Source organism: Tamandua tetradactyla, chromosome 3 (genome assembly GCF_023851605.1).
Source record: "Tamandua tetradactyla isolate mTamTet1 chromosome 3, mTamTet1.pri, whole genome shotgun sequence".
Lineage (NCBI taxonomy): Eukaryota > Metazoa > Chordata > Mammalia > Pilosa > Myrmecophagidae > Tamandua > Tamandua tetradactyla.
Window position 1 is genome coordinate 8,283,201 of NC_135329.1, and position 23,214 is coordinate 8,306,414.

The 23,214-nt window shown below is 50.7% G+C and overlaps 1 protein-coding gene across 3 annotated transcripts in view; it reads right to left on the reverse strand.

Annotated features, from left to right (window-relative positions):
* Positions 1–21,282, reverse strand: part of ADCY3 (adenylate cyclase 3) — a 110,246-nt gene extending 88,964 nt beyond the window's left edge. For all 3 annotated transcript variants that reach the window (XM_077152283.1, XM_077152282.1, XM_077152284.1), the window contains exon 1: positions 20,458–21,282. In XM_077152283.1, the coding sequence (XP_077008398.1) occupies positions 20,458–21,132 (675 nt within the window). In that variant the 5' untranslated portion in view covers positions 21,133–21,282. The remainder of the gene's footprint in view (positions 1–20,457) is intronic.
* Between the last annotated feature and the right edge of the window lie 1,932 nt (positions 21,283–23,214).

Consider the following 23,214-nt stretch of genomic DNA (forward strand, 5'->3'; position numbering starts at 1 on the left):
GGTAAAAGAGTACTCCGTATTTCCTGTCCATTTAAAAAGCAGCATGCAGTGGGAGCTCATTCAGATGTTCAAATAGTATATAACACTTAAAATTTTAACTATGTTTTATTTTGAGGATTTTAATGTCTAAGATGATAGCATGTGAAACCAGTCTAATAAATCACTTAATCATAAAAATAAGAAAAGAAGAGGCTTTTTACTGCATTTGGTCAGGAAGATCCGGGTTTGAGAGTAGGCTGACTGCGTCTGCACCGAGTGCCCTGGGCGTGATGCGGACCTGCAATGCCCTCCTCCACAACCCCCCACCTCCCAGGGCAGGCACGAGGATGGAAGGACATCTGCATATAAAAATATTAAGGACAATTCACAGTTACCTTTAGCAGAGCCTTCAGGCCACTTCTAGGGACATGGAAGCAGAGCCCAGGTGGTGATGCGCTGGGGAGGGGATTCCACTGCCTGCAAGCTGGAGAGTGAGCCGCAGGACACTTCCCAACCCTAAGCCCAGGGACAAGGCTCAGGGGTTGCAACGCTGGAGAAGAGGGCGGACTCTAAAGGACAGAGGAGCCAAGGGAGGCCAACCGGCCAGCGGGGTTGCCCTCCGGCCCTCGGTCCCTGTACTCCCTATGGGTCTGTGGCCAGCCCACCTTCCTCTGAATAAAGACACCAGCTCCACACAGCCCAGCAATCTGGCCTAGGGGTCCCCTGCCCAGATCACCCCAGAGCCCTTTTTCGCTGTGCTTTCAAACCCATTCCTACTCTTAATTCACCCCCTACCCCACAAATAGGGTATACACAGAAAAGATACTGAGTGAAAAGGCTGTTGCCATATCCAAAAAAAAAAAAGAAAAGAAAAAATGTGCAACAATAGCACACTATTCTTTGTCCTTCTGGGGAATTTCATCGGAGAAATTCATTCTCTCAGACAGCAACAACGAAAACAGTGGCCCAGCTGCTGCATTTCCTCTTTTGCTTCCTATATCCCCTTCCTCTGCTGTCACTGCTGGTTAGGTTTGATTTTGTCTTCGAACATTGGAGCTAGTTACCAGAAACCCTGAGCCCAGCAAGCCAAGCCCCGGTGGCTACAGATGAGACACCGAGTTAAAAAGTACGTTTTTGTTTAATTGCTGGGGAAAGAATGTCTGACAACGGTGGAGATGCAAGAACATTCTCTCAACAGCTTCTGTAGGAAAACTGAACGTGAATGTTTATCTGAGGAGGGAAGGGGTCTGAAGCACAGGCAGGGCTGGAGGACGAGAGGGCGGGCAGGAAGGGGCAGGAGGAGGCCAGGGGTGCTCCGACCAGAGAGACCCAGGCAGCTCCTGATGCGACCACGGTGCCCTCCAGACACCCCAGAGCGCAGGGCTGTCCCTCCCTCCCCGGGAGCTACCCAAAGGTCCTTGTCGGGGGCCAGGGGGGCTGGAGTGAGACCATGCCACAGCCTGTTGCATCCAGGCCTTTTCCGTGTGTTTCACCCATGTAGGTGTTATCCCCATTTTATAGAGAACTGAGGCTTAGAGAGGCGGAATGACTGACCCAAGCTTCAGAGGCCTCTGTGTTTCACCCATGTAGGTGTTATCCCCATTTTATAGAGAACTGAAGCTTAGAGAGGTGGAATGACTGACCCAAGCTGCAGAGCCAGGAGACCATCCCAAGTCAGTCGACCATGGAGTCGGAGCTTTGACCCAAGTTCCAACATGGAAAGCCCCAGTGGGTCGGGCTCCCCCAGAAGCTCCCTTGGTCCCCGCACCAGCTAACATTTCTTCCAGGTCAGCGAGGTGGGGACACTCCTGGGGCATCTCCTGCCCTGGGCCCTTCACTGAAACCACACGGTCCTGTCCCAGATTTGTTCCCAGAGATGGGCAACACAAATATTAATGTCCAACACCCCCAAAACGGGGGGGAGACTGGGATGAATGCATTTTCCAGAATGCTTACTATTAAGCATTAATATTCTATAGCATTTTATAATTTACAAGCCTTAAAATAACCCTTTCATGATGATGACTGACATGGTCAGGTTCCTGTGTCAACTTGGCCAGGTGGTGGTGCCCGTTTGTCTGGCTGGGCAAGTGCTGCCTGTCTGTTGCTATGAGGACATTTCATAGAATTAAATCATGATCATGTCGGCTGTCTCCACAGCTGATTCCATTTGTAATCAGCCAAGGGGAGTGTCTTCTGCAATGAGTGATGTTTAATCTAATCACGGAAGGCTCTTAAGGAGGATTCAGAAGAGACAGGCTCTCTTCTTGCTTTACCTGGCGAGATGCTCCTGTGGACTTCTCCCAGACCCTCCATCGGAGTCATCAGCTTCACAGCCTGCCCTACGGATTTTGGACTCTACATTTCCACAGTTATGTGAGACACTTTTATAAATCTTGTATCTATCTGCTGTTGATTCTGTTTCTCTAGATAACCCTAGCTAATACAAAGACCAAAGAGCCATTTGGCCACCAAAAAGAGATGTTAAAAAAAACAAACAAGCTCAGTCCAATCCATCTACAGATCAACAATTAGAGAGGTTTGCCAAGCTTAAGTGCAAGAAACAAATCAGGAAGATGGCGGCTTAGTAAGACGCGCGGATCTTAGTTTCTTCTCCAGGACAGCTACTAGGGGAGTAGAAATGATACAGAACAGCGCCCAAAGCCACAACAAAGATAAAAAAGACAGTGTACCCCATCCTGGAACAGCTGGCTGGCTGAGAGAAGCCGCTTGGGTGAGATCACCGAGGCGCGCGGGTGGCGCTCCCTTCCCCCTTCCCGGGCCGGCTGGAAGAATTGGAGAGGCGGTCCCCTGAAACCGCGGCGGCTGGTGGCCACACCACGCGCGGCCCCCCGGACCAACTGAGAGAATTGGATCGGAAATCCCCAGGCCAGGGAGAACGGTGACGGGCGGGGGAGGCCCCTTCCAAACCCGTGACTCCCCGGGAACGTGCACTCTCCCGGGCGGGCCGCTGCCGCTGGCGCCCTCCCGCCACGCTTGTCGCCCAGGCCAACTAGGAAATTCGGACGGGCGCTTTCCCGGGCTGCAGCGGCCAGCAACCCTCCCTGCGTTCGGTCCCCGGGCCGGCTAGAACTCTTCCAAGCCGCTTCAGCTAGCGAACCTCCCGGACAGCGAGAGTTTTCCAAAGTTAAAGGTCCCACAGCACCTTTTACTGGTGGGACCCGCAGACAAACATGTGCCAGGAGCGCCAAATACTGGGCAGGATAAGAAAAACAGAACCCAGAGATTTCACAGAAAAATCTTCCTAACTTTTGGATCCAATACCCAGGGAAATCTGTCTAAATGCGCAGACGCCAACAGAAGATAACGGATCACGCTCAAATAATTGAAAATATGACCCAGTCAAAGGAACAAACCAATAGTTCAAATGAGATACAGGAGCTGAGACAACTAATGCTGAATATACGAACAGAAATGGAAAACCTCTTCAAAAACGAAATCGATAAATTGAGGGAGGACATGAAGAAGACATGGGCTGAACATAAAGAAGAAATAGAAAAACTGAAAAAACAAATCACAGAACTTATGGAAGTGAAGGACAAAGTAGAAAAGATAGAAAAAACAATGGATACCTACAATGATAGATTCAAAGAGACAGAAGATAGAATTAGTGATTTGGAGGATGGAACATCTGAATTCCAAAAACAAACAGAAACTATCGGGAAAAGAATGGAAAAATTTGAACAGGGTATCAGGGAACTCAAGGACAATATGAACCGCACAAATATACGTGTTGTGGGTGTCCCAGAAGGAGAAGAGAAGAAAAGGAGGAGAAAAACTAATGGAAGAAATTTTCACTGAAAATTTCCCAACTCTTATGAAAGACCTAAAATTACAGATCCAAGAAGTGCAGCGCACCCCAAAGAGATTAGACCCAAATAGGCGTTCTCCAAGACACTTACTAGTTAGAATGTCAGAGGTCAAAGAGAAAGAGAGGATCTTGAAAGCAGCAAGAGAAAAACAATCCATCACATACAAGGGAAACCCAATAAGACTATGTGTAGATTTCTCAGCAGAAACCATGGAGGCTAGAAGACAGTGGGATGATATATTTAAATTACTAAAAGAGAAAAACTGCCAACCAAGACTCCTATATCCAGCAAAATTGTCCTTCAAAAATGAGGGAGAAATTAAAACATTCTCAGACAAAAAGTCACTGAGAGAATTTGTGACGAAGAGACCAGCTCTGCAAGAAAACTAAAGGGAGCACTAGAGTCAGAACCGAAAAGACAGAAGAGAGAGGTATGGAGAAGAGTGTAGAAAGAAGGAAAGTCAGATATGATATATATAATACAAAAGGCAAAATGGTAGAGGAAAATATTATCCAAACAGTAATAACACTAAATGTTAATGGACTGAATTCCCCAATCAAAAGACATAGAATGGCAGAATGGATTAAAAAACAGGATCCTTCTATATGCTATCTACAGGAAACACATCTTAGACCCAAAGATAAACATAGGTTGAAAGTGAAAGGTTGGGAAAAGATATTTCATGCAAATAACAACCAGAAAAGAGCAGGAGTGGCTATACTAATATCCAACAAGTTAGACTTCAAATGTAAAACAGTTAAAAGAGACAAAGAAGGACACTATATACTAATAAAAGGAACAATTAAACAAGAAGACATAACAATCATAAATATTTACGCACCGAACCAGAATGCCCCAAAATACGTGAGGAATACACTGCAAACACTGAAAAAGGAAATAGACACAAATACCATAATAGTTGGAGACTTCAATTCCCCACTCTCATCAATGGACAGAACATCTAGACAGAGGATCAATAAAGAAATAGAGAATCTGAATATTACTATAAATGAGCTAGACTTAACAGACATTTATAGGACATTACATCCCACAACAGCAGGATACACCTTTTTCTCAAGTGCTCATGGATCATTCTCAAAGATAGACCATATGCTGGGTCACAAAGCAAGTCTTACCAAATTTAAAAAGATTGAAATAATACACAACACTTTCTCGGATCATAAAGGAATGAAGTTGGAAATCAATAATAGGCGGAATGCCAGAAAATTCACAAATACGTGGAGGCTCAACAACACACTCTTAAACAACGAGTGGGTCAAAGAAGAAATTGCAAGAGAAATTAGTAAATACCTCGAGGCAAATAAAAATGAAAACACAACATATCAAAACTTATGGGATGCAGCAAAGGCAGTGCTAAGAGGGAAATTTATTGCCTTAAATGCCTATATCAGAAAAGAAGAAAAGGCAAAAATGCAGGAATTAACTGTTCAATTGGAAGAACTGGAGAAAGAACAGCAAATTAATCCCAAAGCAAGCAAAAGGAAAGAAATAACAAAGATCAGAGCAGAAATAAATGAAATTGAAAACATGAAAACAATAGAGAAAATCAATAAGACCAGAAGTTGGTTCTATGAGAAAATCAATAAGATTGATGGGCCCTTATCAAGACTGACAAAAAGAAGAAGAGAGAGGATGCAAATAAATAAGATCAGAAATGGAAGAGGAGACATAACTACTGACCTCACAGAAATAAAGGAGGTAATAACAGGATACTATGAACAACTTTACGCTAATAAATACAACAATTTAGATGAAATGGACGGGTTCCTGGAAAGACATGAACAACCAACTTTGACTCAAGAAGACACAGATGACCTCAACAAACCAATCACAAGTAAAGAAATTGAATTAGTCATTCAAAAGCTTCCTAAAAAGAAAAGTCCAGGACCAGATGGCTTCACATGTGAATTCTACCAAACGTTCCAGAAAGAATTAGTACCAATTCTCCTCAAACTCTTCAAAAAAATCGAAGCGGATGGAAAACTACCTAATTCATTCTACGAAGCCAACATCACCCTCATACCAAAACCAGGCAAAGATATTACAAAAAAAGAAAACTACAGACCAATCTCTCTAATGAATATAGATGCAAAAATCCTCAATAAAATTCTAGCAAATCGTATCCAACAACACATTAAAAGAATTATACATCATGACCAAGTAGGATTCATCCCAGCTATGCAAGGATGGTTCAACATAAGAAAATCAATTAATGTAGTACACCATATCAACAAATCAAAGCAGAAAAATCACATGATCATCTCAATTGATGCAGAGAAGGCATTTGACAAGATTCAACATCCTTTCCTGTTGAAAACACTCCAAAAGATAGGAATACAAGGGAACTTCCTTAAAATGATAGAGGGAATATATGAAAAACCCACAGCTAATATCATCCTCAATGGGGAAAAATTGAAAACTTTCCCCCTAAGATCAGGAACAAGACAAGGATGTCCACTATCACCACTATTATTCAACATTGTGTTGGAGGTTCTAGCCAGAGCAATTAGACAAGAAAAAGAAATACAAGGCATCAAAATTGGAAAGGAAGAAGTAAAACTATCACTGTTTGCAGACGATATGATACTGTACGTCGAAAACCCGGAAAAATCCACAACAAAACTACTAGAGCTAATAAATGAGTACAGCAAAGTAGCAGGTTACAAGATCAACATTCAAAAATCTGTAGCATTTCTATACACTAGTAATGAACAAGCTGAGGGGGAAATCAAGAAACGAATCCCATTTACAATTGCAACTAAAAGAATAAAATACCTAGGAATAAATTTAACTAAAGAGACAAAAAACCTATATAAAGAAAACTACAAAAAACTGTTAAAAGAAATCACAGAAGACCTAAATAGATGGAAGGGCATACCACGTTCATGGATTGGAAGACTAAATATAGTTAAGATGTCAATCCTACCTAAATTGATTTACAGATTCAATGCAATACCAATCAAAATCCCAACAACTTATTTTTCAGAAATAGAAAAACCAATAAGCAAATTTATCTGGAAGCGCAGGGGCCCCGAATTGCTAAACACATCTTGAGGAAAAAAAACGAAGTTGGAGGTCTAACGCTGCCAGACTTTAAGGCATATTATGAAGCCACAGTGGTCAAAACAGCATGGTATTGGCATAAAGATAGATATATCGACCAATGGAATCGAATAGAGTGCTCAGACATAGACCCTCTCATCTATGGACATTTGATCTTTGATAAGGCAGTCAAGCCAACTCACCTGGGACAGAACAGTCTCTTCAATAAATGGTGCCTAGAGAACTGGATATCCATATGCAAAAGAATGAAAGAAGACCCATATCTCACACCCTATACAAAAGTTAACTCAAAATGGATCAAAGATCTAAACATTAGGTCTAAGACCATAAAACAGTTAGAGGAAAATGTTGGGAGATATCTTATGGATCTTACAACTGGAGGTGGTTTTATGGACCTTAAACCTAAAGCAAGAGCACTGAAGAAAGAAAGAAATAAATGGGAGCTTCTCAAAATTAAACACTTTTGTGCATCAAAGAACTTCATCAAGAAAGTAGAAAGACAGCCTACACAATGGGAGACAATATTTGGAAACGACATATCAGATAAAGGTCTAGTATCCAGAATTTATAAAGAGATTGTTCATCTCAACAACAAAAAGACAGCCAACCCAATTACAAAATGGGAAAAAGACTTGAACAGACACCTATCAGAAGAGGAAATACAAATGGCCAAAAGGCACATGAAGAGATGCTCAATGTCCCTGGCCATTAGAGAAATGCAAATCAAAACCACAATGAGATATCATCTCACACCCACCAGAATGGCCATTATCAACAAAACAGAAAATGACAAGTGCTGGAGAGGATGCGGAGAAAGAGGCACACTTATCCACTGTTGGTGTGAATGTCAAAAGGTGCAACCACTGTGGAAGGCAGTTTGGCGGTTCCTCAAAAAGCTGAATATAGAATTGCCATACGACCCAGCAATACCATTGCTGGGAATATACTCAAAGGACTTAAGGGCAAAGACACAAACGGACATTTGCACACCAATGTTTATAGCAGCGTTATTTACAATTGCAAAGAGATGGAAACAGCCGAAATCTCCATCAACAGACGAGTGGCTAAACAAACTGTGGTATATACATACGATGGAACAGTATGCAGCTTTAAGACAGGATAAACTTATGAAGCATGTAATAACATGGATGTACCTAGAGAACATTATGCTGAGTGAGTCTAGCCAAAAACTAAAGGACAAATACTGTATGGTCCCACTGATGTGAACAGACATTCGAGAATAAATTTGGAATATGTCATTGGTAACAGAGTCCAGCAGGAGGTAGAAACAGGGTAAGATAATGGGCAATTGGAGTTGAAGGGATACAGACTGTGCAACAGGACTAGATACAAAAACTCAAAAATGGACAGCACAATAATACCTAACTGTAAAGTAATCTTGTTAAAACACTGAATGAAGCTGCATCTGAGCTATTGGTTTTTGTTTTGTTTTGTTTTGTTTTGTTTTGACTTTACTATTATTACTTTTATTTTTGTCGCTATATTAACATTCTATATCTTTTTCGGTTATGTTGCTAGTTCTTCTAAACCGATGCAAATGTACTAAGAATTGATGATCATGCATCTATGTGATGATGTTAAGAATTACTGATTGCATATGTAGAATGGTATGTTTTCTAAATGTTGGGTTAATTTCTTTTTTTCCATTAATTAAAAAAAAAAGAGAAGGGGTAATTGGAGCTGAAGGGATACAGACTGTACAACGGGACTGGATATAAAAACTCAGAAATGGACAGCACAATACTACCCAATTGTAATGCAATTATGTTAAAACACTGAATGAAGCTGCATGTGAGGTATAGGGTTTTTTTTTTCTTTCTATTAATGTTTTAATTCTTATTCTGTTGTCTTTTTATTTCTTTTTCTAAATCGATGCAAATGTACTAAGAAATGATGAATATGCAACTATGTGATGTTATTAAGAATTACTGATTGTACATGTAGAATGGAATGATTTCTAATTGTTTTGTTAATTCTTTTTTTTAATTAATTAAAAAAACTATAAAAAATTTAAAAAAATAAAAAAAAAGAGTAGACCCCTGGGTAGTAAAAAAAAAAAAAAAAAAAAGAAAGAAACAAATCACTAGCATTTGTATAGTGCCTGACAGTGGTGTCTCTAGACACGTTACCTCCACCCACCCCCACCCCCACCCCCACCACGTCACTACGTAAGGCTCCCCGTGCTATCCACTGGGTGGACCACCATGTCACTAAGACCCTCTGCTACTCTCTACCAGGTGCAGCAGAGGAAATCAGCCCTTCCCTACCAGGGCCCAGCTCTCCTAAGGTTCATCTGAGCTAAAGAACCAGTGGTGCAAACTCATGCCCCAAAGGGTCCATCGACCCATCACAGGCCACCTGGGACAAAGCAGGTGCCCGGACAGGAAGCAGAGGCATGTTGGGGGGACATGTCCCAACCCCAGGCTACTCCCTATGTAAAGTCCTAAACCCTCTACTCTTCTGATTCTACACTCTCCCGGCAAAACTTCATGCTCCCTAGGGCCTTGAGTGCTGCTTAAATCCTAACGATTCCCAGTTCTGGACTCTAGCCCTCTCTTACAAGCTCCAGCTCTTAAGCAAAGGCATGGTAGGTATTAGGTCTCAGAAAAAGAATTCTAAGAGCAAAAGGAACTCTTGACGCAGAGCCCCCTCAGCCCCTTCCACAGTGTCCTTGGTAGTCCAAGGATCCAGACAGAAGCCAACCAAAATCCAGACAGAAGCCAACTCTACTGGCTGACATTGTATCCTCCAGATGAATGAAGACATCCCAGATAACTAGAAATACAGTCATAATCTGTCTCTGCTGATAACACCCTCCCCTACTAGTGTCTCGCCCTGCCTGATATATGCAGCTGCACATCAAAGAAAAACAGTGCCTGAAGACCTCAGCAATCCATCATACCCTAAGTCAACAAGCCCCCATCCACTCAAGGGATAACACAGCACCTAGTAGGTACCCTCCCAGCGTCATTCTCCCTTTAAAACACACTCCCAGAACAAAAAGCGGGAGCCATTTTTCTTTCCTTTCGCTAGCTCCTGCCTGCCTGCTTTCTCCTTGCTTTCTCTCTCTCTTCAATGAACCTGTTAAGCTTTCACTCGCTGTCTCTGTGGATTCCTTAATGACTCCATGCCTAACAGTAGGCAGAAAGTATCTGATAATTATCCACTGAATAACATGATAGTTCTCTTGGACGTCCCCCGAGTACCTCAAACTGAAATCATCTTCTCCATCTAACTTTTATCTTGATGGATGGCCCTCAGGTTCCATGGCTAGACAATTTCAGTAAACTGCTAGATAGCCCTGGCCTCACTCAAGTCCACCAGAATGATTCTTCTAAATGCAAACCAGACACTAGCTATCCCCTACTTAAATTCCTTTCATGGAATCCCATCATCTTAAGAATAAAGCCCCTTAGTCCTTCACTAGCTGACTTCTCTACCCCTTGTCTCTCTGTCTCCTACCACCTGCCCATGCCCCTATCACATGTAATTCTCCTCGGGAAAGTGAGAAACTTCTGTGACTGACCAGAAGGCCCCATTCCCACCACTCCACCTGGCAAACTCCTACTCATCCTTCAATACCCAACTCAAGGACCAGCGCTTTGGAAGCCTCCTTCAGCTCCCTTGTGCAGGTACCCTCACACTAACAGGACTTGCACTGTGAGTTCCTTGAGGGCCAGAGCTGTTTTATTCATCCTTTGTATCTTTCCTAGAACAATACCTAAAGCCCTGCAGGGGAAGTGTTTGATAAATGATGGAAACAATGAAGTTTCTCTTTAGACTGAGGAACAACTGGAGGAGGTAGGACCATGAGAGATGCAATTGGGCTCAGCCACTCTCTGGTCATCTTATACAAGTCACTTTTGCCCAAGGAAAAAAATGAGAACTAGGCCCCAGGCCATCAATGAGTCATTCATCTGGCTTCCCAAATCCCTCCTCTATTCCTCCTTTTTCCTTAGACCAGAAAGAATCTTTATTAACAAGTGGCAAAGGAGGATTGATCAGCACCCTGGGAGCCATATGAATCTTGCTTTAAAAAAAAAAAATCATCCTGAAATCACTTGGAGTAACACCAGAACACTTCCTCAGGTCTAGATCTTGCCAAAAATTGATTGATCTCACTGAGAGTTTATGAGGAAGGAAATAAAGGTAAAGTAAAGCAGGAATTCATGGACTCAACAAACATTTATAGAGAGTCTGCCACGTACAAGGCTCTTCGAGGGGCTGTAAAGTAATTCTACTGTTGGTCTCCATCTCTACTTGAGGCAAATGACAAGCTGCCAAGAAAGACAAACTCGACATGTTTCTGAAAGACTGCAGAGCAAATTCCTGCCCCTGGGGAAGGAATGCAGACAGCAGGGACCGGCAGCCCAGCCCACCATGGTGGAGAGAAAGGACAGGACTGGCACTGGTTGGAGGCCGGGCTGTGAGCTCCTCGGGCCAGGGACAGCCCCATACCCTGGTACCATGCCCTACACACGGTGGGTGGTGCAGGTGTGAAGTGCAAGGGAAGGCAAAGCCTGCAAAGATGACCTGTGAGCCATCACATGCCGTGCAGTTTGTGAAACTTTGTGAAAGTCTCAGAAATGATGCACTGGATCCCATTGAGAATCAATACCTTAAAGAAGTTAAATACGTCTTGCTAACTTGTGAAACATCCTGTGGTCATAGAGCATTTCGTGCCCCTGAGATCCTGGTTTTATTGATTCTTTTCTTCCCAACGGGCCCCAGACCCAGCTGCAGGCCTTCAGGTTTGGGAGAGGACCTCCAAAGACGGCGGCCACCAGTTCCTTCCCGCCCTCTGCGCACACGCCACGCTCACATCAAGCCGTAGAATCAGTGGCCCCCTGTCCTGAGTTTGGGTCAGCCTTGAGACTTGGTTTTACAGGCCCGGCCTTTAAAATAACTGGCAGTTTCCACATCCCGCCCTGAAGCCATTATGCTGTGGGGAAGCCAAAGCCAAGCAGAGAGGCATATAGAGGCCCCACGGCTCTCAGCTGTGCGTTCAGCCTTCTAGAACTTGCCAACCCCACACCAGTGGAAGGCAACCAGATGAGTGACCCCAGCCACGGCCACGTGAACCAGAAAGCCACCCCACTAACTGCAACTGACCCACAGAATCATGAGCAATAGTAAATCGTTGCTTTAAGTCACTAAGCTTTGGGGTAGGTGGTTATATAGCAATAGGTAACTAAAACACCTGGTAAGCAAATGCGTACATGTACAGGGAAGCCGCTGAGAGATGAGCCAGCTAACATGAGTGAACTTCCTAGAGAACCAAAATAGAACCCTTAAGTTCTCAACCTTGTGTTTATCCATTTCTGATAAAAAATATTTTTAAAAATACAAGACTAAACTCAACAACAAAAACATAAGTGATCCACTCAAACAATGGACAAAGACTTGAATATACATTTCTCCAAATAAGCTATACAAATGGTCAGTAAGCACATGAAAAGAGGCTCAACATCATTAACCATTAGGGAAATGCAAACCAAAGCCACGAGGAGATGCCACCTCACACCCACTGAGAGGGTTATTATTTTATTATTTTAATAGAATGGAAAACAAGTGCAGGTGAGGATGCAGATAAACAGGAACCCTCGTGCATTACTGGTGGGATTGCAAAATGGTGCCACTGTGGAGAAATTTGGTGGTTCCTCAAAAAATTACACACAGACAACCACTACTAGTTATATTCTCAAAATAACTGAAAGCAGGGACCAAACAGGCATTTGCACGCAGATGCTCATATCAGCAGTATGCACAACTGCCAAGGGATGGAAGCAACCCAGTGTCCCAGCAGATGAATGGGTAAATAAAATGTGGTCTAAACATGTGATGGAATATTATTCTACCATAAAATGCATAAAGTCCTGATACATGCTACTACATGAATGAATTTTGGAGATATCACGTTAAATGAAATAAGCCAGACACGAGGGATAGATATTGTACAGTTTCACTTATGTGAAATAAATTCACAAAGACAAAAAGTAAAATACAGGCTACCAGGGGAGGGGGGTGGCGGAATAGGGGTAATTTAATGCATAAATGGGTGCAGGTTCTGCTTAGGGTGATGGAAAAGTTTGGGTAAAGGTGGTGAGGGTGGCACAGCATTGTGGATTTATCAATCCCACTGAATGGCATGCTCAGGAGAGGTGAAATGGGAAATCTTTTTTTTGTATATTTATTGCCACCATTTTAAAAAGGAGAGAGACTACAGAGACAATGACAATGAAATGCAGTACCTGACCCTGTACTGGATCTAATAATGGAGGAGAAAAACGCCCAAAAGGACACCATTGGGACAACCGAAAAAACTGGAATACAGACTGTATGGTTCGCATCAATGTTAAATTTCCTGAACTTGATAACTATACTTAATGTGGTTACGTAAGTGAATGTCGCTGTTCTTAGGAAATGTACAGGAAGCATTAAGTGTTCAAGGAGCATGATGAATGCCACCTACTCCCAAAGGTTTAGAAAAGAGAGAGAGAGAATAGCATAAAATGATAAAACAAAGTGGCAAAATATTAAGTATTAAGTAAATCCAGGTGTCTGGGTTTTGGCATTCTCTGTATTGGTTTTACATTTACAAGTGTCTTCTAAATTTGAAATTATTTCAAAATAAAAACTTTCTAAGAACACATTCCACCTCATACTAAATATCACTCGATATTTTCGTGCTGAGTGGTTGGGCAGGACGGACACCAGCCGGTGCCCTGTCCTGAGCTACAGTGACCCTTTGGCAGCCACAGAGGCAGCAGGGCTGTGGGTCCAGCACCCTCAGTGCAGGCAGCTGGGCTCCTCGATGAGCCATGCCACACCTGGCCTTAGAAACACGCCCCCTGGTCTGCTCCTCCCCAGGAGTTGAGGGTTGAGAAACCAAAGAGCTGTACAGCGGCCAGCTCTGAGGACGCGCTGCGGCTCTTTCGCCACTGCAGAGCACACTGGGGCAGACTCTCGCCTTTTCCAGCTGCTCGCGGGCACCTGTTTCCTATTTCTTGGTTCTGGAGGGCATCTCAAATCCAGGCATCGGAAAAATGACCTCCCTGCGTGTGTGCCCGTACCCCAAGCAGAATCTGAGGATGGTGCACGCTTGTCAGCACCCCAGCATTCTTACCTAGTCATGTTTCCTACCCAGCAGAGGCACATCAAAACCCCCCGAGGAGCCAGTTACAGGGCAGACCCCATCCCAGGCTGGCGCTGCACCTGCGCCTTCGGGAACGGTCTCCTGGCAACCCTGGCTAAGAACCAGACGACGTCAGCGAGGATGTCCAGGACCCACTGGTACCCTGTGGTGTCACGGAGGACGCGTGCTAAACAGGTCCCCACAGACCAGAAGGGGCCCTCCTGCCAGTGTCCTCGCATAGCAGCGGGACAGGGAGGGGGCGGTCAGCCTGGCCTGGGCTGCCCGAGTCCCGTCAGATTCAGGTCCCCGGGAGGTGGCCCGCACTGAAGGTCCCAGGTGTGACGGCACTGCAAGGCGCAGCCCCGCACTGGGAGGAGGCCGCCGGCCCGGCCCGCAGCTGCAGCTTTAGTTCCAGGGCAAGGGCTGGGCCCTGGAGATGAGCGCGCACAGAGCGCAGGGGAAGGAGCTCCGGGCGCCACAGACCTGGGTTCAAACCCTGCTCCAGCCCCACTGGCTGGGAGGCCCCAGACGAGTCAACTCCCTTGTCACACACATCAGCTCCCCCACCTGTAACATGTGAATGGAAACATCTGCCGCATGCCGAAGCCACCCAGGGGCTGAGACACAGGAAAAGCCCAGCAAGTGCAGCGACGGGGCCATCTCCCCTGGTGGCCGGGCCTGCGCGTATACACGGTGTTCTCTCCGAGCATCGCTGTCCCTGTGCTGGCCGGGACGTGTATCCTGGAGTCTACCACTGAGACTGTGTGTGGTGACAAGGGGATACCTGGGGGGCCGTCCCAGTGGGGTGTGGCAGCCACAAAAGAGCAGGGCAGGGTGTACGGGTGGTTCAGTGGTAGAGTGCTCTCCTTCCATGCAGGAAACCCGGGTTCGATTCCTGGACCATGCATCCCCCCCACCCGCCCCAAAAAAGTGCAGGACAAGAGTGATCCAGGAGGCCTGGAGATTCCAGGGGGGGCTCTGTGCATGTCTACCAAGCCTCGGGATGCCTGTGTGTGCGTGTGTACACACGCATGTGTACTAAGTGTGCCTGGAGCCTCGGGGGCTGGTGGCGGGGCGGGGGAAGACTACAACCCTGGAGGCCGGTGGGTGTGCTTGGCCCTGGTGCTTCCAACCCCCTTTCCACTGACCCAGGCCTGGGCTTCGGGTCCTCGCCAGAAAAAAGCAGCTGAGTATAAAGTGCTGATTAAAAATAATAAACACGAGGACTCTGGTAGTCACGGCAAATGTCAGCGGGGTAATGTGGGTGAAAGGTGGGCCATAAATCGCACATGTGTGATAATGACAAACGGGGGATGCTCTGTTTACACATAGATATAGATCAGAAAAGGCCACAGAGAGACCCCACTGGAGGACAGGACAGAGGGGCTATTTTCTGCAAAGCTGTTTACGTGTCCGGGAACTGAGGACATTCTTCAAGCATAGTTGGCTCCGTGGCCTCGGCACACCCTCCACGCAAGCCCGTGTCATTCCGCTCTCTGGAAGGATGGCCGCTTCGTTCCCGCCAGGTGAGCGGGGCCCTTCCCACCCGGGACCCAAGGGCCAAGGACTAGGTTGCATCTGTCTCCTCCCGCCTGCTTTCTGCACCTGCCCTCATCCAGACTGCCCCAGCTGGCCGAAGCACCCAGCCACCGCCTTCCTCCCACCCCACTCTGGTTCCTCCAACCCATCTCACCTCAAGGCTCCTCCACTCCTGGCCAAGGTCCCAAGGAATGTTCCAGAACGGGCTTCTCCTCCTCGCACCCAATTCCCAGGGGGAGAGAGGGGAGGTGCTCCCTCTTATATCTTAGGGTACCCCCCCCCCCCAAGCACTAGTCTCCAGCGTGGCTTAGCGAAGGCATCTGAGGCCGAGGTACCAGGGAAACGGGGCTCTCGGGAGGCCCACCCCACCCCGCCTTCTCACTCACCAGTTCTCTAGCCTCACCCCCTCCTCTCAACCCCACAGAGCCTCAGCTTCCTCATCTGTGAAATGGAGCCAGTGTGACCCAAATTGGTGTACACGGGACACTTAACACCAGCCGGGTACATGCGGCGTCCGGAAGCCCTGGCCCCCTCCCCAGCCTCCCGCAGCAGACCCCCCAGACCTCTCAGCCACACATCACCCACTGCATGGTTTATTTGCTCTGTAATTTACAGGTGTGAAAGGAATTACACATTGGCAGCTCCACCACGTTATAATTTGTGAATAAAGATCTTATTGCCAGGCCATTAATTCCATGAGAACACAGCTCTCTAACAGCCTTTCCTCTGTGAAATAAGGCTCTACGACACTTGGCACAGACGTCTGCCTCTGATGACAGGTGTGTGCACACATGAGGGTCCCGCCTGCCCTGCCTGCTTCCTCATCTCACCCCAGGGCAGTTTGGGGCACAAAAGGCAAGTTGTGTCCTACAGGCCTGGTGGCACTAGGACCCAGGCAAGGGAAGGATGTGGGAAAGACCTGCCAGCTGCACCTCATGTCCCATGTCCCAGCCTGTGCCCCTCCTCGCCACCCCTCACTCCTTGGCCCATGCCCTCTCCCTGTCACCCCTCACGCCCCCTGCCCATGCCTCCACCCCATCACCCCTCATGCCCCAGCCCATGCCCTCTCCCTGCCACCCTTCATGCCCTCAGCCTATGCCCCCTCCCAGTCACCCCTGTCCCACTATACCCTGCCCATGTTTCCAGACCCTAAGGCTGCGAGCCCCACACTTGTAGCACAGTGATACTCACTAACGAAATAAAGGAAGGCCGAGGCTCAGCCTCATCCCACACCCCCTCTCCATAGCAACACCCCACCCCCCTGGCCTCTGGAGGGCGGCATCCAGGACTGGCCATCTGCTCTACCTCTGACATTTCAAGCAGCCATTAGCAATTGTGTTGAGTTTTCTGACCAGTTTGGGGGGACGAGCGGTACACAGGAAGACTTCTGACATTGGAAGTGCTTCTTCAGTGCTGTCAGCGACTGTGACAACAAACCACCTTGCAAACCCCCAGAAATCCAAGATTTTGCGTTTAACTATAAAACTTCCTTCATCCCCATCCACTAGGAAAGAATCCCTCACTGGACAGGTGATGGGAGAAGAGAAAGAAGAGTGGAAGCGTGGGGCAGGTGAGAGGCATGCCCCAAGTCTGGAGGAAGTTCCTGGGTGCTGACCCGACGGGAGCCCAAACCATTTCCCCATGCCTGTCTTCCAGCCCCTGCCCCCCACCTCTCCCCATGCCAGGGTGATGGAGCCCCCATCCCGAGAGTAACAGCAGGACAGGGAGCGACTCCGTTCCTTGGCTCTGGGGAGAGCTGTACTCCTGAGTGCCGCTCCCCAGGCAACACAGGACCACACTGGGCTCGGTTTCCACTGAGTTACCGAGGGCAGAGAGTCTGTGAGTTAAGCAAGACTCGTGTGGGTGGGCCTGGGAACCCAGGCACCTTTTAAAAAGTCACAAGAATCCCAAACAAGTGACTCAGAAACTTCTGGAACCCGGCCCACGCTATGCTGGGGCCTCCTGCCCTCTGGCTCTGGCTCCCAACCGGACTCCCTTCCCCCAGTCCCAAAGCCGCTTCCCTGGCGCTGCGTCCATGTGAACGCCATGCTCCCTGGGGTATAGGGGCTTTATTCTCGGTTTACTTATTTGCCCATCTCTTTTTCTGTTTCCTGTCTGTTTTTTGGTTTGTATTTTTGGTTTTCTGCTGATGTTGTTTCTCAGCAGCACCCAAAGAGACCGGTGCATGGGCACCGGGCGCTGGCCCAGCCCGAGGACCATACCTCATCCAGGCCACAGCATCTCGGCCACGTGCCCCAGCAGCTCCAGGAGTCTCCAGATGAGGCCCTGCAGGGGATGTGGCAGGGCCACCGGGGTCCTGGAGCTGCCTGAAGTGTCTTCCCCACAACCCCCAGAACTGAAGTTGAAAGAGAGCCTGGGGTCCCCCTCTAGTTGATAAACCGGGACCCAGAGTTCCCCTTTAACTGGGATTCAGGGTGGGGACCCCAAGGCACCAGCCCCAGCCTCCAATCCCAGTCGGGTGGGGTGGGGAGGCCGAGCTCCCACTCTCCCGCAGCTTTCGGTCTAACAGGACAAGCACCCCCCAAACACGAGAGATGCCCCCTGGGCTGGCAGGCAGCACACCCGAGCTCCGTGCTAAGGGATCAGCTGTGTGACAACAAGCAAAGTAACGTCCACCTCTGAGCGTTCCCCCTATAAAATGCAGGGGGGGGGGTGTAGACTGAATGCTCTCCCAGGCTCCAGCCTATGCTATATTCTCTGACCACTTCAAGGACAAACAAGGCCGAGGCACAAGTGAAGTGAGCAAACAAGGGAAATAGTATGTGCTTTAGCCCTGGGACTGCACCCCGGGGCCAGTGCTGCCGGAGGCTTTGGGTCAATAAGAATCTGCCTACGCCTTGCCCTCCTGCACCCACTAGGTCACTTCTTCAAAGGTCAGCCCACCCCAGCCCAAGCTCCACAGCACAGAGTTGGGGCTGGTGGCAGTCCCTCTCCGCCCACCTGAGACCGAGAGACAGGAGGTGGGGAAGGCTCGGTTCACCGACAACCAGCAAGGGGCCAGCGGGCTCGGCACCGAACCCAGACCACGTCACCTCTGCCTTGCTCTGGGGACACCCACTGCTACTGACACATTCTCCGCTCCCCATCCAAACCCAGAACCTCTGACAACCGCACAGAGCCCCTGTTCGCCCTCTCAGAGCTCGGCCCAGACCTGGAAGTACCTGAGGAGGTGACTGCTCAACTGTACCATGAGACCCTCTATGTCCACCGACAAGGCACTCTACCAACAAGCAGGCTCAAAGTGGGTGCAGGGACCTGTGGGCCCAGCAGGGAGAGCTCATGTGCCGCCCTAGTGAGCAGGTCCACAGGCAAACTCATGGGTCCATCAGGTCCCACTGTGCTTCCCCAGACAGCTTCTGCGGGGCCCCTGTCCAGCAGAGGCACAGCCTGCAGCCCACCAACCCTGAGGTTACAACAGCAACGGCAGGGGGTCACCTTATGTGCAGAGGGCACTGGGAGAAAACACAAGTTCCCGCTGGCTGTGCCCACATGAAGCCACACACCAGCCCAGGGCTGGCTACCGCAGAAGCCAGAGGGGCCACCGCAGGAGTCACAACAGGAGGCACCATGGTCCAAGAACCAGGAAAAAGTGAGAAGATGTTGTGTGCCCTGTCCTACCGGGAGGCTGTGGAACGGCCCCGCAGGGCCCCTTACATCAACCGGCAATGGCACCACGGAGCCCCTGGAGGTGAGGCCCGTCCCAGGGAGACGTCGGGGTGGTGCTAGCTGAGGTGCAGGCTGTGTGACGCAGTGGAAAGAGCACTGGAACCAGAGTCCAGAAACGGACACTCTAGCCCTGATTCATCACGAGCTGTATGGCCTAGGGTGGGTCGCCTCCCATCTCGGGGCTCACTTCTTTATCTATAAAATAAGGAGGCTGGACAGACACCGAGGAATTCACAGTGTTTAAGCTCTGTGGAGCTCTCTGGGTGGGTTACCAGATAAAATGATTGCAAGGCAGGAACCATATCTCCTGGCCCCGCAGCCCCTCAGGGCCTGGGCACGGTCCCCAGCTGGGATCCCCAGGCTTGGCTGTCAGTGAAGCAAGCCCAGTGCTCCAGCCCGGGACCGCTGACCCTCTTCCATGGTGGCTGGGTCCGTCTGCTCCCTATGCCCTGGCTCTGGGGGAGGCTGCCAGGCCCACATGGGCATCTGTGGGCACCTGAGCTCCCAGTGCACACACAGGACAGGGGATAACCACACCTCCCCTCTCTGCAGCCCTTCCCAGTTCCTGGCACGCTGACCCACGTTTCCTCTGATCTCAGCAACCACGTTAGGATGACAGGCAAAGGGGACCCCCATCTGTGCGAGGAGCACAGTGTCCACTCAGGTTCAGTCACCTGCACAGGATCGCCAATGACACAGAGACCAGAGGCCCAGCCTTGGGGCTCCCCAGGAACCCGCTTTCCTACCAGCAGTCCCCGCAGCCGGCACCACAGACAGGAATGGCCAGGGCTCTGTGGCCTTGAGACCAGGCCCGGAGTAGCCTTTGTGTGGTGCCCACTCGAGCTGGGCACCAGGGCCAGAGTGGCCCTGACACCCAATGTCCTGACCCAACACCCAGTGTCCTGCCCTGACACCCAGTGTCCTGACTCGGCCTGCCAAGTAAAGGCCAACCCTATGCAAGGCACGGAGGAGCAAGGCTGGGGTGGGGGAGAAGTGGCCCGTGCCTATACAGGCCTCTGAGAGCCCCAGTGACGGCCTCCCCACTCCAGAGCATCCCCCCGCAATCCCCCAGGCCACATTTTGACTCGGGGGCAAAGAAGTGATGCCTTCCCCTTTCAAAAGCCCTGCCCCTGGCCCCAGGGAGCACCAGCGGGTGGGGCGGCCGAGGCCGGGACTCACCTCCCGCAGCAGCTGGATGCCCTTGAGCTCGTCCTGCTGCTGCTGGGCCACGGTGACCCCCAGGACGAGCGTGTGCACCCCACAGGAGACCAGCGAGATGGTCACGATGGGGCTGAGGCTGAGGGGCAGCGTGATGAAGAAGGAGAAGACGAAGAAGGCCTGCCAGCCCACCGTGTCGCTGGCCGCGTGGGCCCGGGCATAGCTGAGGCCCATGTGGGAGAAGGTCTGGGCGCTGATCAGCAGCCACAGCAAGTAGGGCACAGCCTTCCGGGTGGCCCGGGCGGGCAGCAGCCCCCTCCTGCAGAGCACGAAGAGCACGATGTCCAGCAGCAGCCCGACGCCGGCCACAAGCAGGGGGGCCAGCCTGTCTCCCGAGAAGACCACGGCGCACAGGACCACCACGTAGCAGTCGAAGAGGGCGGCAAAGACCACCAGCACCAGCAGGGTCTCGTGGCGCTGCCGTTTGAAGTAGGTCTGGTAGAGGTTCTCCAGGGACTCGGGCACAAAGGTCAGCCGCATGAAGCGGGGCAGGCAGAGGCAGGACCCCGAGCTCCGGACAGAGATTTCATGGGTGCGGCCCCCTCCACGTTCAGGGTCCGAGGGCAGGCTGACCGAGTACTCAGCCGAGTACTCAGCCGAGTACTCAGGCTCGGAGAAGCCCGGGTTCCTGGGCATCCTGGCTGCTGTTCCTACTGGGCTGGGGTCAGATGGGGGGCTCCGGGAACGGCCCCTTTACCAGGGCCCTCGGAGACCCACCCACGTCTAGGGACGTCTTCTGGGCAGGGGCTGGGGGGCTCACGCCGCAAGCGGGAAGGCAGGGCGGGCTTCCGGGGCACAGGCAGCAGCGATCATCTGGAAGGTAAAGGGATATGGCTAAGAAGAAGCATCTCTTCCTACCGGGTCGCCCACCCACCACCCACCCTCAGGGAGGAAGCCCGGCAGCGGCTCTCCGCCCGGGCTGCAGGCCACCACCCGGCCAAACGCGGATTTAGTCCTGTCCACGCCAAACGCTCAGACTCCCGTGTCTGCTGGCCAGGGCCCGGCCGCCTCTCCATCCCCTGCGCCCCTGGCCCCTCTCCGGGTCACCTCTCAGCACCTGCCTCCCTCACCTCAATGCATGCACACACGCACACACACGCGCGCACACACAGACACACACACACACAGCCAGGCCCAGTCCCAGGAAGCCGAAAAGCAAGCGTGTCAGGAAGAAAGCAGAGGCATCCTGGGCATTCCTGAAGCTTCCTTCTCGCACCCCGCCCGTGGGGACCCGGCCCCCGCGCGCCCCCGCGCAGCCCGGCTCGGCGCCCGCCTTTACCTACCTGTGCGGGGCCTCCGGGCCGCGCGGTCCAGGCCGGTCCCCGCGAGGCCGCGGCGCCCCGGCCCGAGCGCGAGGTCCCCGCGGTCAGCACGCAGAGGCCCCGGGGCTGGGAGAGTCGGGGCGGGGGGCGGCGCGCGGCGGCCGGAGCCCCCTCCCTCCCGCACCCGCGGCGGCGGCTAGGCGCGCGCTGGGGGCCCTCCCCGGCGGGAGCTCGGGCCGAGGCCGGGGCCGCCCGGCAGCATCCTGTCCGTGGCCGCCCGCCGAGCAGAGGCCGCCGAGTCGGGGCGCGGCGCGCGGCGCTGTGAGCCTCCGGGGCGCGGGGCTGGCGGCTCGGGGGCCACGCGCGGGGCGGGCGGGCGGCGGCCCCGCCCCTCGGGGAGGGGGAACCGGGCGCCGGGCTGCAGCCCCGGGCCCCGCCGCCGGGGAGGAGGAGCGCGCGGCCCGAGCGGGAGTGGTCTCGGCGCCCCGGCGCGGGCAGGAAGGATGCGGTGAATCAACGCCTGGCTCCGGGCGGGGCCCGCCTCGGAATCTGCAGGCAGAGCCGCGCCCTAGCGCAGGTGAGGCGGGGCCCCGGGCGCCCCCACCGCCCCCTCCCTCGGCCGCGGCTTCCTTCCGGGCCCCGAGATGCTGGCGCTGAGGTTTCGGGGCCGCTCCCTGCGGGGTGCGCCCAGCCTCGGTATCCCCCCTCACCTTGGGTGCCCAAACTGCCCCCCGCGAGGCCCTCGCTGCGAAAACCGCCGGCAGCTGAGCCTTGTTCTCATCCAGGAAAGAGGTGGGAGTGGCCGGCCCGGGAGGCATCCTGCACCTGGAGCTGCAAGACACCTTTCTTCAAAAAGATCACCTGTGCACCCTACCCGTCTGAGATGTGTTTGAATTCACAAACTCTTCGTTTAAAAATTCAAAGGATCCTTCGAGCAGTTTAAGTCTATCAGTCCCTTACACTGTAATGTAAATTACTCTCCTTGAATTTCAACAGAACTCCTTCCCAGGCTCAACCACTGGGCTTTAGGAGTTAAGATCAAGGGAAAGGAAGGAGATCAGTGGATTTGGAACAAAGTCATGGCGGGGCTGGGGGGTGGGAGGGTGCTGAGGACAGGCCACAGCGTTTTGGGGAGAGGGGGCAAAAGGGAGAGAAACTCATCCACCCAGACTCTGGATGGAGAGGTCGCTGCTGTTTCTCAGAGTCACCATGCGTGCCCTTCCCAGAACCTTAGACCTCACCTCACATCCTCAGAGAAAGAGTCCTGTTACCCTGTTTCTCTCAGTCCCTCCTAGTAAGTCTGAAAAGCCATCAACCTCAGCCCAAGCGTCTCAGGATTTTTTTATTTCAAAGATCAGATTTAGAGGGGTGGTAAATTGAATAAAGCAGCGCTCTCCCCTTGCTTTAATTCATCTGGAATCCAAAGTCTATTTGAAATTGCCACGTGATGTTAAAG